General features: G+C 38.4%; 2 protein-coding genes across 2 annotated transcripts in view; both read left to right on the top strand.

The window, feature by feature from the left end:
* The window catches only part of LOC143424557 (extracellular serine/threonine protein CG31145), a 118,307-nt gene that overhangs the window by 4,310 nt on the left and 95,911 nt on the right, over positions 1-18,086 (top strand). The gene's annotated exons all lie outside the window — the stretch shown is intronic.
* Maf-s (MAF bZIP transcription factor K) overlaps positions 4,003-18,086 on the top strand; it is a 475,183-nt gene continuing 461,099 nt past the window's right edge. The window contains exon 1 of the mRNA XM_076896733.1: positions 4,003-4,006. Coding sequence (XP_076752848.1) covers position 4,006 — 1 coding nt within the window. The 5' untranslated portion in view covers positions 4,003-4,005. The remainder of the gene's footprint in view (positions 4,007-18,086) is intronic.

Below are 18,086 nucleotides of genomic sequence, written 5' to 3' on the forward strand. Positions count from 1 at the left end.
AAAGAAAAAATTATATAGCATTCGAAAGCTTAATTTTTTGTGATTTTTTGACAGAAAATTCAAGTCGATTCCTTTTTTCAGTTAAAAGTTACAGCTTCCGATAGATTTCGCTAAATGCGTACTTTGACCCTCTCCCCCTCCCTTATTAAAAGGCCCGACAGATAGATACGCTGGCAATTGATGGCACACATACAGATCTACAAATATGCAAAGTTTAAATAAAATCGGTTGGGGGCGAGAACATATGGTTTTTGAATGGGGTCCTTTGTTGCTTTTATCCAAAGAAATACTTGAATCCAGAAGGAAAATTCCGCGCATGCACGCGTTTATGATGCAAATGAGTTAATAAGCTCGCTATATAATTAAAACATACGAAATATTATCTGCTTATGCCAACGAATAAACTCTAAATCAGTGTTACCCAAACACTAAATTAAATTTGGATTCTTAGTTATAAATTTGTATAAAGTTTGTTTCAAATTATGTTGAACGTATAAAAGTGTATGATAGCGTTATGATATGTTGTTGGATATTAATTATTGCATGCGACTACTAATGTTAGATTTTTCAATATTTAGTAAAATTAAGCAAGGGACAACCAATACATTTGGCGACAGTATCTATGAAAGCACAGCATCGATATGCTCTGTAAATCTTCGTAAGCAATAAGTTAATTAACAAATTAACGTAAATACTATGTATAGACTTCCAATGCTTGAGATTCTAGACGCAAATGACGGCTATTTTCAATAATCGTTAATTAAAAAAATTTCCTTTTGTCGTCCATTATCAAATTTATGGTGAACGTTGACGTGTTAAGAAACGATTTAACCTATCATCGACCCGTTATTCTTCCACGAATCGTACCAAATATTACAAGGGTTGCTATTTATGTATCCGAAATCGGTAAACATTTTCGATGGTATACGTACTCGTAAAATTTTGTTATACCTACGCTATTTTAGATTGCTACCGTGACTTCCAATTTTCATCGCAATTCAGGAATAGAATCAACTCGTGGAAATTTTCTACGAGTTGATTTACTACGATTTTCGTCGTGGATCATCCCAACAACAGTGCATCGATCAACTCACTTTGACTTTGGACGATGGAGCACCATCTAAACCGCTATATGTCCCTTGCTCTAGTGAATTCAATCGTGACCGTCGCTCTCTCGTGGATGAACTTAGGGAAGGTCTTATGCCACAAAACATCCGTGGTATGACATACCGTGAGATCGAGGAATCCCTGGACGTTACACAATCACTCAAAAAAGTTCAATATTTGACATATGAAAGTTCAATATTGAAATATCGCATTGATTGCTCATCTGTCATGTAGCCTTGATTCGATTGATCATAATCATAAATTGATTTGATCGTGCATCCAATGACTTATTTTTCTTTCCGTACGCGAAGAACAAACTACGTGGCCAACTATTTTCAGGAGGAAGTCAGAGATAACGGTTGATGCATTCGAGATGCACGTTTTCCAGATACCTCAATCGGAATGGAAAAAGTGCTACGAAAATTGGTTCGAGCGTATGTAAAAGTGTATCGATCAACGCAGCGAATATTTCGAAAAAACAAATAAACCCATTTTCAATGATAAATATTTGTTCGTGTTTGTTATTCCGAATACATAAATAGCAACCCTCGTAGTTTCACTGAAATTTCAGACAATGGAGGTGATTCACTTGGAATTGTAGCACACGACATATCAATATAGAAGCATCATATATAGCTATTCGACAAATAGCATTGATGTGTCGACAGTTGAACGTTATCTCTTGAAACGAACTAATCACGCGCTGCATTGTTTAACAAATAATGATATATCTACTAACAAAACAAGGCGAGATCGAATAGTTCGCGAAAGAATACCACTAGCCAACTTCCACTCAATCGTCAATATTACAAAGTAAAATTAATTGTTGTAGCCCAATCTACGTCAATATTTACTTTCTGTGGCCTTCTTCTTGTTATATTTAGCATAAAGTAATTCGAAATACAAATTTGGCCGTAGCAATAATAATAATTAAAGATTTGTTACTTTTCTAGAATTCCCAGTTTTCTTATTATTATATTCATGTTTGTAACAATAATTCACAGTTTTCCAAACTGTGTTTCGTGGAAAATTTGAATGTTCCGCAAACAGTCACTAAGTGCTCCACGGAAAGTTATAAAAGCAACATAGAGAACAATAAAATATTGTCTGTTTCATTATTAAAAATTGAGAAACGTTTTGTTTATAGGTGTGAAATAAGAATTGAGTTAAATTTTTATTCTGTCTATCTAATATAGCTGTGTTATTGTTTATTATAACTAAAAACTAAAATTTGCTTTAGTGTTTTTAAAAAATGTTCAAACTTCAAAAATGCTGCAATAGTTAAATAAACCTCGCTCGTCAAACCTTCAAATTTTACATTCTATGGTCATAATCAAGGTGCTTCTTAAGTTTATCAATAATTAATTTGTTTATTTAATTTGTAACTGCGTGCTATCACTTGCCAAATGTTGCTCGATAAATAAAATTGAAGAAAACCCTTCCATATTTCGTACTAAAGCATAATTTAACGAATTTATACGTATTATTTTTTTAGCCCTTTACAGTCCTAAGTCCTCTGACGTGACAACAGTACTTGGTCGTTGCGGTGGTATGTCACATGGGAGGTGACAAGACGGATCGTGTCAAAACTCACCGTCTGTGAAATGTGCGCACGATTGCCCTGTCAGTAACTAACATATCCAGTAATATATCAATCAATTTTTAATGTATTCAACCCAAAAAGTGAATAAAGAAAAGGACCCTATTCAAAAACCATATGTTTTTGCCTCCAACCGATTTTATTTAAACTTTGCATATTTGTAGATCTGTATGTGTGCCATCAATTGCCAGCGTATCTATCTGTCGGGCCTTTTAATAAGGGAGGGGAAGAGGGTCAAAGTACGCATTTAGCGAAATCTTTCGGAAGCTGTAACTTTTGACTGAAAAAAGATATCGACTTGAATTTTGTGTCAAAAAATCACAAAAAATTAAGCTTTCGAATGCTATATAATTTTTTCTTTTTTCAGAATGTTTAAGTCATATTTTATGCATATTTCTTGTTTCGGGATTAGTGAAAAATGGGGAAAAACTGCTATACCCAAAAAAACTCAGTATAGGGAAAAATTCATTTTATGCTCTTTAAATGGTATAAATCTTACCCTCGGGAAACTGTTTGTTTAAAAGTTATAATATAAAATTCGTGTCGATGCGCAAGCTGTGGACGCAAAATTCGAGCAAAACGAATGCTTTTCTTAACATATTGCGATTTATCATTAAAATTATTATCATTAGAGACTGGAATTATTATTGTACTAAGAAGAATTTGTTTTTGAAAATACTTTTTAATGATCTGTATATTCCGAATTCACTATATTTTACTTTAATGTTACTTAGACTATCCTTCTTTTTCTGTATGTTATTCTTCATTCTCATCATTACTTTCATGCGACGCTTAAAATTGCAAGTGCACTTCGCAACGCATACTTTAAACGAATATACAGTGATAACGATGATCCAGAAGTGGCTGCAACTTTATTAAAAGACCTAAACAAACCAAACATAATACTGCAAATTGTAGAATGCGAAGGTCTTGTAAAAAAAATAAAAACTTTGAAAACATGACACTGGAACATTGTTAAGACTTCCCAGCCTGGACATTAAAGTGTTTAATATCTTTCACGGGATCATACCAACTATCACTTGCAAAATGTGATCAAAAAAGCAGATCACTTGCTTTCTGGAAAGTATCAATTTTTTATCAGCAAGAAAAGCTATGTTCCAGATTTCAACAAGTATGGCTTGGATATTCAGACACCATTGTTTAGAAAAGCTAAATTGCAATTACGACATTGTCCTCAGAAGCTTTATTCTATATTCATTTTAATTGACATCATCGCACAGCTCACAATTACATCTGTCATATTTACAAGACCTACGCATTCTATTATTCGCAACATTATGTTTGCCTTGTTTAGGTCTTTTAATAAAGTTGGAGTCACACATACAGATCTATAAACATGCAAGGATTAAAGAAAATCGGTTGGGGACGAAAACATATGGCTTTTGGGTTTAGGGTCCTTTGATAAATCTCGTTACCGATAGTAACCGTGAATGTTTCGAAAGCAATTGTGAAAGTAATTCTTTATTCTAGTGATGAGACAGAAAAAATGTTGTTAACTCAAACGATTGTTGAAAATCGAAGAATTGGAAATCCGAGAATGATTCATCGGGTTGGAGGTTGCTACAAGAAATGTCATACGTTAAAGACTTAGAAATAATTATTTGAATCTTGCATATTCGCATTACTGCTTCAAAAAATAAATAATTTCCGATAAAAATGCTGTTCTTATAATACTGAAAATTGTCCATATATTTACTGAAAACAACTACAACCTAAACCAAAAGCTAGCGTCCGATAAGGCTTAGTATACGCTCTGTGAAAACTATTCTAAGTGTATGCTCGAACGGAGGTCTCGACGAGAGTGTCCCTCGAATGGAGGGTGTTGGAGAACCGCCACAACCTAATCTTAATATTTTAGCAAATAACTTGATTCAAATGATTTGTGTATCGATCCCCAAAAGGTTCGGGATACTATAATTAATATTGTAAGAATAATCGTTCGAGTGAAGTTCCGGCTGCTTCTCTCGAGCTCGTCGATCGCTGATTCATTTTGCTTAAGCGATTTTATTGCCCCGCAAGCAAATATCAAGTGACGTTGGTATATTGCGTTAGGATCGGCTCTGTACGCGTGTGTATGCCGTCACGGAGGCGACGTGTGCTCCCTCGCGCAACCAGGTTGTCCAACGGCAAACGTAATTATACCGATGATAGAAGGAATGCGCGTGATTCATGATCGTATGCACGCATGGATCTGTTCCCATCGAGCGTTTTCATCGCGCGAGCCATTCCCATTCGACGAGGCGCAGCTGGATCATTCGTGCACGCGTGATTTCCGGATCGATCCTACACACGCGTTCTTTCCGTTTCGAAACGTCCGCGCGAGCTGACCCGTCGATTCTAAGATCGTCGATGCGCTCCTTTCCCGTCGTTCTAATTCATTCTGTGGTAGAGTTCGCGGTTTTTAATCACGTTGGACGAGACGAGAGATGATCAATTACATTCTTTCATAATGACGTTTGACTTTGAAATTAGATGATTACGTAGGTCGTTATCAAATGGTGGTAGGAATTTATATTGTATTACTTATCGAGTTCAAGGGAATCGCAGTTTCTAATTACTTCGGAGAAGAGGAGAGATGATCAATTATATTCTTCCATAATGACGTTTGACTTTGAAATTAGATGAACAGCTTTTCTACTAAATTCTAGATTCTGCATTATATGTACAGGAATCGTGATTTACGCGAGTTAACTCTTTCTTTTTCGGAGTGCATTCCCAAATTACTCGTATTATCGGATACATGGTTGAACGGTGAAGGATTCAAGTGCAACATGTTTTAAATTTCAAAAGCACGTTGCTTTGCTTTATTCGCAAGATACATGGTGTTTCCCAAACTTTTCTTATCGCGGAACACTTTTTAAGTTCGAAAACTTTTTAGGGACACTAAAGTAAATTTAAATTTTTACTTATAGTAAATAATGACACAGGTATGTTAGATAAATGAAATAATAATTTATTTCAATTTTTAATAATAAAACGCTACCGGTAAATTATTGTCATATAATATTTATTATTAACATTAATAGGCTATTTTATAACGAAATAACGTTCAAGAACATATTTGCAAGGAATTTGAACTTTTCTATTTTTATGTCTGATACGTTTATGTACAATATTCGATAATAAATGATATAACTTTGAAGGCTTTTCCTTTCTGTTTGTTCTTTTTCATTTTCCTTATTCTAAGGGCGTAATTTTGTGAGATGTTGTAATAAAGCTTCTAAATTGTCTCGGTGTTTCCACTAGGACGTTCTCAGAATGAATCGCCGTCCCTGCATCGCGATCGCGCAATGAAGCTCTCCTTCCACGACGGAGCACCGCGAAGGGTCTAATTTATAACCACCCTCATAGTGCCTATCGTTTTCCCTTTTCCTTCGAGGCGACAAAAGCCAGACGGTACCCTCGAGCGTTTCGACGCCAGCTTGTATCAAAAAATTGAAACAACTCTCTTTGGAAATTCAATCCTCCAATTCATTCACCTTTTGCGCGCACCTGTACGCGAAACACCTGTCACGGATGTGCGAAACTGCGGAAGCACCTTGGTCTCCGATCTCCCGGCCCAAAGTAACTATCAAGGGGTGGCGAAACTTGTGGAGCACTCGATCCAACGTCGAACGCGAATAAGTATCGTCGAGTGGCGCCTCAGGTATACCTGTCGCCTAAGTATATCAGCGTTGGCGCGCGTGTAAACGATCCGTTTTGCCTGGGCATGCACACACGTACCCTATTCAAAGCGATGTAATCCCCGAACGGAGACATTAGAGCATTGTCGACGCTTCTGTGCCGCGAAACAATGCCTTATTCCCTAGACAGAGAGAGAGAGAGAGAGAGAGAGAGAGAGAGAGAGAGAGAGGGAGAGGAAGGGAGTGGGGTCACCGGGGTTGTCTATCTAGCGAGAACCGGAGGAGCTTACAGCGTGTATCCTTCGGGGAAATGTTGTTCCTTGTTTTCCTTGCAAGAAGCACGACAATACGTAGCCGGGGGACGTGCAACCCGTTCGTATTCTTGCGCGGGATCGATTCCAGACCGGTGCGATGCAATGAAAAATGCAGCTAAACTCTCTGCGAGGCTCATGCGACTTCTTCGAAATGCCGCGTACACACGTCTTCAGTTTTCCGACTATCAAAGCATCCCCGAGTTCACGTTTCCTCTGAACTTTTACGCTCGCGTACATTCGCTTTTTCGAGGTTCTTTGAAGCGCTTCGGACTCCTTTCGGATATTATTTACACCTTATAAAAGATTTGTTTTTTTCTTTCTAATCTGTACTTTTTGGAAGCTGTTCGAAGCGTTTTATTTTGATCTAAATATGTGTATTGAATGTACAGAATTAAAATGAATGCAATTTTCTATCGGCAGTTTATTACTTTCAAGGCAATATAGGTAATGTGTATAAATTGAAATTAAATAAGATGGATAAATCACGCGCTGTTACGTTGCGAGCGTTCAGAAGACGGCAGATAAACAGTATAAAAAAAAGGAATTTCCCACACGCGTAGTTAAATATTGAAACTCATTGAAAATAAAATAGACCGCGTGCATTGTTAAACATATCCTGCTCGTTATATTTTATTGCGCTTTGACTTCGGTTCATGTTTGATAAATCTTCTGTTCTGATATTGATTCTACAGCTATGAAACGGCATAAAACCAAACGCTTTTATCCATCTTTATATAGGTCACTCGTGGACAGTGCACAGTGACCACTTGCAAGCTACGAAGAGGTATGACCTTAAATATCAGTGAAACAAAAAGAGAGAAAAAAAGAGGTGTGCACGCGTGTTATTCATTGTTACTGCGAAACGGAATTTTCTGTTCTTTTTTTTCACGTCACGGTTTGTTACACGCTGTCATTTTATTTCAATCGAATGCACAAAAAATGTGAAAACTGTGACGTGGTTTTATAGTTATCAAATATAGTATACCTATAAATTTCTATTTTGATTATTATACATTAACCGTATCTGAATTTTTTAAAATTTGTAGAGATTCGTTTGTCCTTTTTTGCTTTTTTCAATTTTGAATAGATCTAAGAATTGTTGCAATCGTTAACGAATTCGATAAATTTAGGATTTTCGATACGTATAATGAATCCTTTGAGATATTGAACGTGTAGAAAAGAGGCGATCAATTTTCTCGTTAATTTAACGAGCAGAACAACACATCGATTGCCTACACCTGCATTATTTACGATAATTGCTCGCGTATCTGACCGAGACGAATTAAGCTTCGATAGAAAAGAACACTGTGGCAGAAAGTCGGAAAAGGAAAAAGGAGGAGGGAAATTGCTGGCACGTGAGTGCTCATATTTCCTATCGGATGCTAAAGGTTAAAAGTGCGTAAAAAATTTATGCAATCCTATATCGGCAAAACGTGCATCCTCTATCGCATACTTTTTGCGATTAATCAAATAGTCTGTGGCGATTCTCCAACACGATTCGCCATTAGAGAGGGAATTTAGAATTAGAAATTTAACCTTTATTTTTCATAATTTACCAAGATGAACACATTTCTCTCTGAGAATATATTACATCTCGTCATAAAAAAATAAATAAAACTAACTTCTAAATTGGAAGGAAAAAAATGAACTGTGAAAGAGCAAAAAATAAAAATGATGCAGGTAACGTTGAAAAAATTACATTTTATAGTTTTGTATTGTATGATATCGTTAAAAATAATCCCCAACATGCAATCCTGATTTACAACTATATGTATTTACAATCTAAGCTGAAACTACAGGAGTAGATTGTAACAAGGGTCCCTAGAACGTAATACTAAATAAAATATTGGATGACGACTACATGTTTTTTTTTTTGAGTTGAGAAAATGTAATTTTGGTATTTCAAGGGATTTTTCAAGGATATCATATCCCAAAAATCGAATACACTTTTGTCCTAAATATCTTTTTTAGTATTATAGTAGAGTATATCGATTTAATCATTTCAATGGTAAAGCAAGAAAATTTATGAATAGTTGTGCAACTTCAGAGACCTCTCTCTCTCTCTCTCTCTCTCTCTCTCTCTCTCTCTCTCCTCTCTCTCTCTCTCTCTCTCTCTCTCTCTCTCTCTCTCTCTCTCTCTCTCTCTCTCTCTCTCTCTTCTCTCTCTCTCTCTCTCTCTCTCTCTCTCTCTCTCTCTCTCTCTCTCTCTCTCTCTCTCTCTCTCTCTCTCTCTCTCTCTCTCTCTCTCTCTCTCTCTCTCTCTCTCTCTCTCTCTCTCTCTCTCTCTCTCTCTCTCTCTCTCTCTCTCTCTCTCTCTCTCTCTCTCTCTCTCTCTCTCTCTCTCTCTCTCTCTCTCTCTCTCTCTCTCTCTCTCTCTCTCTCTCTCTCTCTCTCTCTTTTCATTCAGACTTTTCATTCAGAAAATCAACATTTTCATGAAAACGTTAGAAAAGAAACGATCGTCTGAAAACCTAGCAGACCCAACAGGTTACACCTCGATCGAATATTCTCAAACCTTTTCTAAAAATCTTTCTCAAACATCCCCGACGACCCATCGACTTCACCAACCGCCACCGATAGAATTACCAATGAATTATTAAAAACCGAGTGGAAGCTCGGCAACCGTGAAGGTTACTTTCAATCATCCGAAATCACAGAGCCCGACGACTCGGCTCAGTTACAACCGATGAATTATTTCCGCGCAAACATCCACCCGCACCCTCGATCGCCCTCAGTTCACCTTCATCATCGTCATTGCGACGATTGGCAAGCCTTGCGCGGTCCTCAAGTCATCGATGTTTACCCATCCTCGAAAATTCCATCGATGAATCGATACTACGCATACGTGAACCCTCTGCCACCCCCTGCGATGCCCTGTCATGCATGTTTGCCAGCGCGTGTACGTAACACACGATGTGTGCACAAGCCTGCTTGGTCCGCGCTATTATGCGCGTGCAAACGCGCCGGTAATAACGTGTACTTACATTCGCAATGGTAATTTAGGATTTAAGAATAGATGCACTGTCGCGTTTCGTCGCGCGGAATTAGCGTCTCGTGTTCGCTCTCTGAAGGTGCGAGGCTCGGATCTAACGCGGTTGCTCGCGACGCTGTTCGCCACACCAATTTTGTATTTATAGATTAGTTCTAAGTCGTACACTAGTCACTGACTGCTTCGTTCGTTTACTTTTGCAAGTACGTGTTTTTATACTGTACAAGAAAGTGTTCCACACGTTTCTTGTTAAAGACTGCTATTTCGGTACGTCCACTTTTTGAAAGATAGATTCATTCATTGAACATTCTCGATTCTTTTATCCAGATTTCTATGCATTCACATACACGCACGCATACACTCTTATGTATGAAATTTGGGATATTCGATTATATTCACATACAATTCCGTTATTAATTCCGTTCTTTAAAAATAAGAAGAAGTATTAATTAAATCGAAAGCGTTATCCCGTCGCAGCAGACGATTATATAATCGGTATGAGCTGGAGAAGTTCGATCAGAATCGTAGGATATCCGCGTTCACTGAGAATACCAGTCGAACGTCCAAGCTGCATCGGAAAGGATCTCGCTCGAATCGGTGTCCGGCGTCGAAAAATTCGATCCGCGCGTTATTTACACGCGGTGACAGACGTACCCGGAAATTTACTGCCTTCGAAAGTTGGCTACTTTCTGTCGTATATCGTTCCACGGCCAGGAGAATCGCGGACGCGATAGAAAAGACGCGGATAAATCGAGTCGAGAGGGTGGTAGGCGGACGGGGATCGAGGGACGGAATTTCAAGTATCATAGACGTGACGTCGATGAAAATATTAGACAGAGAAATCGCCCCGGGGTGACTGGTTATTCCCTTTTAAACGACCTAAGTGATTCGAGACGCAAAGAAATTGAAATCTTTGGAAATTGACAATTGAACGGGAAATTGTCCGCACGCGACGAACATACAAATTTCGTTCAGTTACTAAAATCTTATTTATTGAGAAGAATACATGCTTCGCGTCACTATTTCTCTATAAAATCTTGCAGTATTTTTTTTTACGTATTCTAAACGTATTATTTATATCGGAAACGTTCAGCTAGTGGTTAGTTTTTAAGAAATATAAAATAACATCTATACAAATTTTTTAACGGACAAGAACGCATTATATGAACCGTTTATTTTAAAAGTGATCTGAGTCTATTTATGTTAAAATCGAGATATTTAAGGGTTCGCGTTTGAATAAATTTATAAATATTGGTAACTAATGAAATTGGTAGTATAATGTTTTTGTGCTTCTAAGGGTGTATAATTTACAATCCAATTAACATTATTAACACACTGTTTAAAAAGTAATATGTTTTCGATATAAATGGACTTGTGGCGGCCTTTCGACTATCGCCACTAGAGGGACAGCACAGCCTACAATTTCCTGAAAGTACTCGCTAGCCTCTCCTTTCCAATATATAGAAGTTCTTAACTGTCCCTAATATCCCAGCGTCTAAGGCAGGGTCTGCTAGGAAGCCTTACTGATGAGTCCACTAGCAGGCCCAGGACGAAACGTTCTTCCCCTCTCTTTTCCTTCCTTTCTTTCTTCCTCCTTTATTCTATAGCTACACGAAGCATCGCGCTTCAGACTTAAGCTACTTTCAAAATTAATGAAATAGTTGTCATAATTATTAGAAAGGCATAAGTCTATGGAAAAAAGAAATTTATACAATTTTACGTTATAAAATGAAAAATATTCAACTTTTATTTACTATTAAAGAAATGTTACATTAAAATTAATAATATTTGGCAAATAATTAATTATTATTCAATTTGTTTTCGTTGTACAAAATCTTAGCGATTTTAAATATATTATTTACAATTTGCTGCAAAATGTAACAATTTAGATAGCTACAACAAACGGCTCATATCTTATGAAAGATAAAAATCAATCTCTTCCACATTTATCTCATTCTTCGTATAGATTTTATAAACTTTACGTGCATAATACAAGATACTTCCAAATATATTCGTATTTCTCAGGAAACGGACCATTATGAAAGATAAAAATCAATCTCTTCCACATTTATCTCATTCTTCGTATAGATTTTATAAACTTTACGTGCATAATACAAGATACTTCCAAATATATTCGTATTTCTCAGGAAACGGACCAGATATAAACTTGCATTTTTACACGTCTATTTATACCAGAATCCCACGATAATTACCACAAAATTTCTAGCTCCCAGCCAACGACAGAAAGCGTGCACCTCGAGCGAGACTAACCCACCCCTACAGCAACCCAATAACTTTCTCACGAGTCACCGACTCTGAAAAAAAGATCGTCGCGGTAGGTTCATTATCAATCTCGTTAATGCTCGCTCGTCGAGCGCAACCGGTTATTAATCACCCAACTACCGATCGTGGGGCAACGGGCGATGCTTCACGACATCCTTCGAACTGCTCCCCAGCGAACCGGAAACGTCCCCTTCCTTCGTCCGACGCATTTTTCTCTCCGAACGACCCGGCGGACAGAGTAAAAAATCGCGTTGGTCGGAGTTAAAATATATCGTAAAAGTTGCAGCATCCGATTCAAGCATGGCTACCCTTTTCCTTTATTTCCGCCGTTCGATCCACGGAGCAAGGGTGCGCAGCCATCGCGCGTGCAACCTGTACGTTCACCAGGCCGCGCCACCATCGCGAGGGCATTTTTCATCCGACTTGGTCGGGTCAGGTTTTAAAAGGCAATCCTGGCGACGAAAGACCGAACGCGAGTTGACGAAAATTAATCGAACAATACCCCTCCCTTTCCCGCGAAACATCGATTTCCAGCGGTTTCCTTCGGTGAGGATCGAAACAAACGTTCGAGAGATTGAAACACTTGTCGTTCGGGTACCCCGCGGGAAACCCAACTTGGCAAACAGCTGCTCTCGTCAGTGTACCAAGTATAACTGGCTTTGATATTAAATCAGCCAGCGGTTGGGTTAACTCGTTCTTCCCGGGGAATTGATTTTCTTTTCGAAGGTTCGATCATCCGTCGCGTTGCTCTGGTTATTGGATTTTTGGTTCAAGGTGGCGGATCAGCTGTTCGTTTGATTTTGTAACATCACGTGTCGTGCTCTTGTTGACGATGATCGTGGACGCTGCTTCTCTTGTTAACTTAACGCTTAGCAAACACAGTGTACGTCAAAGTGTACGTTGTCTATCGCGCACTTTTCTCAATTAACGTGGACTAGTATTCACTACCTGAAAGTCGAAGAACATCTAAAAGTTACTTGAATGAACAATTATATTTGATGACAATAATCTTGAATTATAATACATATTGAATGATAACGAAACGATCGATTGATAATAACAAAAGGAAACAGACATAATGGCAACCATGTATTACTAAAACAAAAGTAGGAGATGTTCCCGATCGGTCATCCAGCGACTGTCATTAAAACGAAGAGATCTCATTCGGTTGGCTTAATGTTAACAATAAGAGAGCTGAGTTTGTATCGAATGGATTATACATTTTGTATGATTTTTCAAGTTGTGTAGATGTTCGTTTCTTTCAATAATCGCGAACTTTATCGTCTGAGTATTATGTAATGTTTGTTAATCTGCTTGATGTGTATATTTATGATGTTTGTTAAATTCTGTCCTGGTCTACTCTGCGCTTAGTTAATTGAATAGACTCGATTTGATTTTACCCGACCCGTCCTGTGTAAACCTCGTAAATTTTCTTAAAAAATAATGTCTTTTACGAGAAACACATTAATTTTCCTAGAAAAAGTATAGCTTCTAAAATGCGACCGTACACTTAAATATTGCTCTGAAAGAGCCGGACGTTTAATACTAATATCTATTACAAGTTATCCTTTCTCGTTTAGAATTCATCGTAGTTTTTTTAGAATAAAATATTTAATTTTTTAAGTAATCGATTAAAAAAAAGCAATTTTTTTATATACTTTTATATACATAATGAATTTCTATTACCACTTGCCAGTTGTGTATCGAATGCCAAACGTATTTGTACTAACTAAAAATATATTTAATTCTTTGTACTCGAACAATGGGAAAGAAAGTGAAAATCCTTGAAACAACAACGACTGCTAGCCTAATGGCATTGTGAACTTATTTCTGCTACGAAAACTATAAAAGTGAAATCCTAAGTGAAACACAGAGGCTGCGAAATTGCTTCTCACATATCCGTATTTTTCAATTTCTCTAATACTGGTTGGTGTTGGAAGGTTCATTCCCCGTCGAAATAAATAAATAAACGCGTAAATTTTGGAAGTGGAGCAGCGTGAGGGATTGGAGGCGAGGCCATTTCACGGAAGGAGACAGAGTCATCGTGCTCGGTTCGAAGCTAGAACGATTCCAACCGCGCTTTGTTGGTCGAAGACGCTTCCTCCCTCGCGATGGAGGTTGTCGTTAGGTCGTTTCCTTCCTCGAGCCGAGTAATTGCCCTTGCTAACGAAGACAACGCCGCTTTGTGCCCGGCAAAATCGCGACGCTCGAAACTGGAACGGATCCGTTTCAATGGTACGCGTCTTCCACTTCCGGACGGATGTTGCTTGTTCCCTGATTTTCGCACGCCGGTTACCATTCACCGTGTTTGCCCCGGAAACTTCGATAGATTCGTGATTCGCCGACACGATCGATTGGTTTTCGCGCGATGGTACGTGCCAGGGTAACGCGTATTAGAATTCTCTGTCGAGGAATCTGTTGACGAGTCTCGCAGACGAGTCTCTTCACATATTTGAAGAAGGAGATCGAGTGTATCGCCATTTTGTTCTTATTTTAGGTTTGTCTTTTAAGCTTTAATGTGACACCAATTGAAATTATAAGTAGTTGAATTTTATTATTTATCGTGGTTTATCAAATTTTCAGAGTTAAATGGATAATAATTAATTTTACAAGTCACTTTTATTTTAAGGTTAATGCATTTAACATGTATAAGTTATATTTTTATATTTCGTACGAACTGTTTTCAATTTTCTTTTAAAATCAGTTTATTTGCTGTTTTCGCAATGCCATATGTACTTAATTTTATTATACGTGTGCTTTTTGAAAGTAATTATTATTATTATCAACTGTGACGAGGATCGTGGTTCACGTTTGTTATGCTAATGCAGTAAAACATTTTAACATTTAACGCCACATTTCCATCGGTTAGTTATTCAATAGGGTGACCTTTTGGAATACATTCGATTCGCCGCGAGAACCTCCGCGTTAGCATACCTTGTCTCATTTATATCGTTCTCCGAATATTGTTCTTCTTTGCTCACCTCAGACTCCTATTAATTCCTGCTCCTTTGATCATTCGGTTGCGCTTGTGGCCAAGAAATTCGACGAATAAAGAAATTCCTTTGGAAGAACGGAATTGGGAATTCTTTGAGAATAGTAGAAGAACGGCAGGAAATTCTCTTGGAATTGAGGCGATTCGAGCGACAAGAGCACGAAGTCAGTTGGTGCCCCTCTTGCTGGGATCAGCTTTATTCGCCGTTTCGAGAAATATATAAATCGGTGAATGACAATACTTGTCGCGAATTATAAATTTAAAACATCTAATTCAGGAATTTTACAATTATAGCATTTGTTGATGGACGTATCCTAAATACGATTCAGATATTTTTGTAAATTTTTTTATATAAAATTCATTGCTTCAGGATGCAGCAAAAATTTTTTAAATAATTAAGCAGTTTTGTTGAAGTTGTCAATCACGAATATCAATTATGTTATAGCAAAATTGTATTTACCCTAACTCCATTTAGTGAGATGAAATTTTCGTCGATATTTGTATTAGTGAACTCCAGATGGGTTCATACTATTTTAACTCCATTGCATCGATCATTATTTTAATTATGCGAACGATTATTAAATTTCGCAAAGAAACCTTAGTAAAAACAAATAATAAAAAATATACTTCGTGCATTTTACAAATTGGCAAAACTCTGCTGTTTCTATGTATTAAACCGATAAGCGTATAATTAATTTACTAGGTTTTATCGGATTACATTATCCTCGCGGCAAATAATTCCCAAAATTATGATTATCAAAATACTCTCATAATCCGAAAATGAGCTGGATGTACGAATGAATCCACTGATCTGAACGTGAACTCCGGTTGATTGAATGAAAAGTCGCAAGCAGGGGGGGAAATCAGCGGACTCCTATTGTATGAACGACCTAGTTATTTAAACTGGCTGCCCTCCGACAGGTTCGTATACACGGCGTGTTCCACTGCACTGCATACATCATTTAAACAATCGATACACTATAATCAATATTATAATATTCCATTACGCGTGCTAACTACAATAATAAATATACGCTGTCGCAATAATATCACGTAATGCACAAGTTTCGATTGCTACAATAACATCGATGACGGAAGACAAAAGCAAATTTTTTAAAATAGTAACATCTCATCATTTTTTCTAACAAATTTTCTTATGAATTGACCACACCTGTGGCCACAATTTGCATCTACAATGCCAACCATTGGATGTCTATTGACAGCATTTATGCCAACGCGTTAAGTGTAAACTTTCTGATTGTATATATGTGCAATTTTTCCGAAAAATCACTCATAATAAAAAAAAACCGAGTGCTTCCATTAAAAGCTCTTCAACTTCGCCAAGTCCCTGGAAACATAAATCCCAAAAACGTGTCACGCACCATTCATCACAATTGACCGGGCACGTACATCCAAAGTGTAAAAAAAAAAAAAAATCAAAAAAATATATACATCACACGAGCAACCGTGGCTCGAGCCAGTTTCCGGTTCCGCGGTACCAATGGGTGCTCGTACTTGCTTCGGAACAAGCTAATCGAGTGTCTCGAGTTCGAAGATAACCTTTGCACTCGAGGACTCTTTCGCTCGGGCGAACTGGTAAATTTTATTTACATTAGGCAAGTGTCTTACATATACTTTTAAAGTAAGAATATCTTAGCATTAACGTAAGAAATACAATGGTACACTAGCTGATAAGAAGCATATAGGATTGAAGAAGTAACTTTCGAACTGGTACTGTTCTTATGCCTTGAAGACCTACACAAAGTATCGCTGCTTAATCGTCGTTAGAATTGTCGCATAAAACACCCTCTCGAGCGTAAAGGGTTAACGATTCGCGGAAAAGTTTTACAGTGGGAATACCTGACGCTAACCACCCCTGGCGAACAGGAATCGTCGATCCGTCCGGGGCCAATCGACGCGACGTCGTAAACAAGAGGCAGCCAGTGTGCAATGGAAATTATAAATGAGCCGGAGTAAACAAGCGGCGCGAGGCGAGAAAATGGCTTTTCCTCGAGAGGAACGCGTCTCTGTTTTCCAGAGCGGAACACCGCCGTTTCCGGTGCCCCTCTTCCCCGACCAACGAACGCGGAGAGTCACTCTGTCCCGTTTCTTCCACTCTCGGTTTCTCCGTTACATCCGTTCCGACTGTTCCAGCGTCGAAAAAGCCACCACGGCGGTTGAATCGATCCACGGGTCCATCGATTATTCGACGAGGCTGGTACTTCGCGCGTAAAGCTGGATTTCTCAGCCAGCCCATCCCCGACGTTACGTCTCCCCTTCTTATTTTCGCCCGCTTTCCTTTCCCTCCCCTACCATCCGCCGGTTTTTTCTCTTATTCGTCGCTTCAGTCGGAGAGGAAAAGCTGTTCGAAAGCTTTCGAGATCTCCTCGAGGTCCTTCCGTTCGAACCGGGAAGACTGGCGACGAAGAGAGGAGACGGGACGGTCCCGTATCCGACGCTGGCTAGCGAACAGGGAATCCTAATTAGGATCAGATCGAATGGCGACATTTAATTAACGGAAAATCAATTTGCCCCGTGTCGGGAAAGTAGCCGGGATCAATTTGCATTGTAATTAATCCTGGCGTCAACGATCGATCTTCGGCGCACTTTTTTTTTCCACGCGCGAACGTTTTCACCCGCCGGTCATTTACGACCGATAGGAGACTCTTGTCCGGCTGGTCCAATCTCGACGCGTTTCAACCCCCTCGGACGGCTGCTCCAGCACCCTCTCGCCCTCCTCCCTGCCGCGGTTCGCTTCGACAACACCCGAAATCGAATCTGTTTCGCGATTAAAATTTCCAATCTCGCAGCGGCGCGAGTTCTGCCCGAATTAGGGTGTCCCGTGTCACGTGTCGTTAGAGCTCTGTTCTCCTCGCGAGAGAAGATTTGCGCAAGTGGAATTTCGAAACTATAAATTGAAAAAATCGTATAATGTTCGTACATGTTTGTCTCTTTTTTTGTACGTAGAGGAATTTTTAAATTGTGAAAAAGGAAAAATATTGAGTTATTTTTCTTTCCCCCTGACTTTTCTACTCTTATGTTTTCTCTACTTCGTGTTCTTTGGTGGTAGGAAAGTTTTGAAGGTACGACTCGAGGATTATAGAAGTTGAAGGGGAGCTCTTATTTTCGTATTCTTTATTAGATTTTATTCAGTGAT

This window comes from Xylocopa sonorina, chromosome 6, assembly GCF_050948175.1.
Source record: "Xylocopa sonorina isolate GNS202 chromosome 6, iyXylSono1_principal, whole genome shotgun sequence".
In the NCBI taxonomy this organism is placed as follows: Eukaryota; Metazoa; Arthropoda; class Insecta; order Hymenoptera; family Apidae; genus Xylocopa; species Xylocopa sonorina.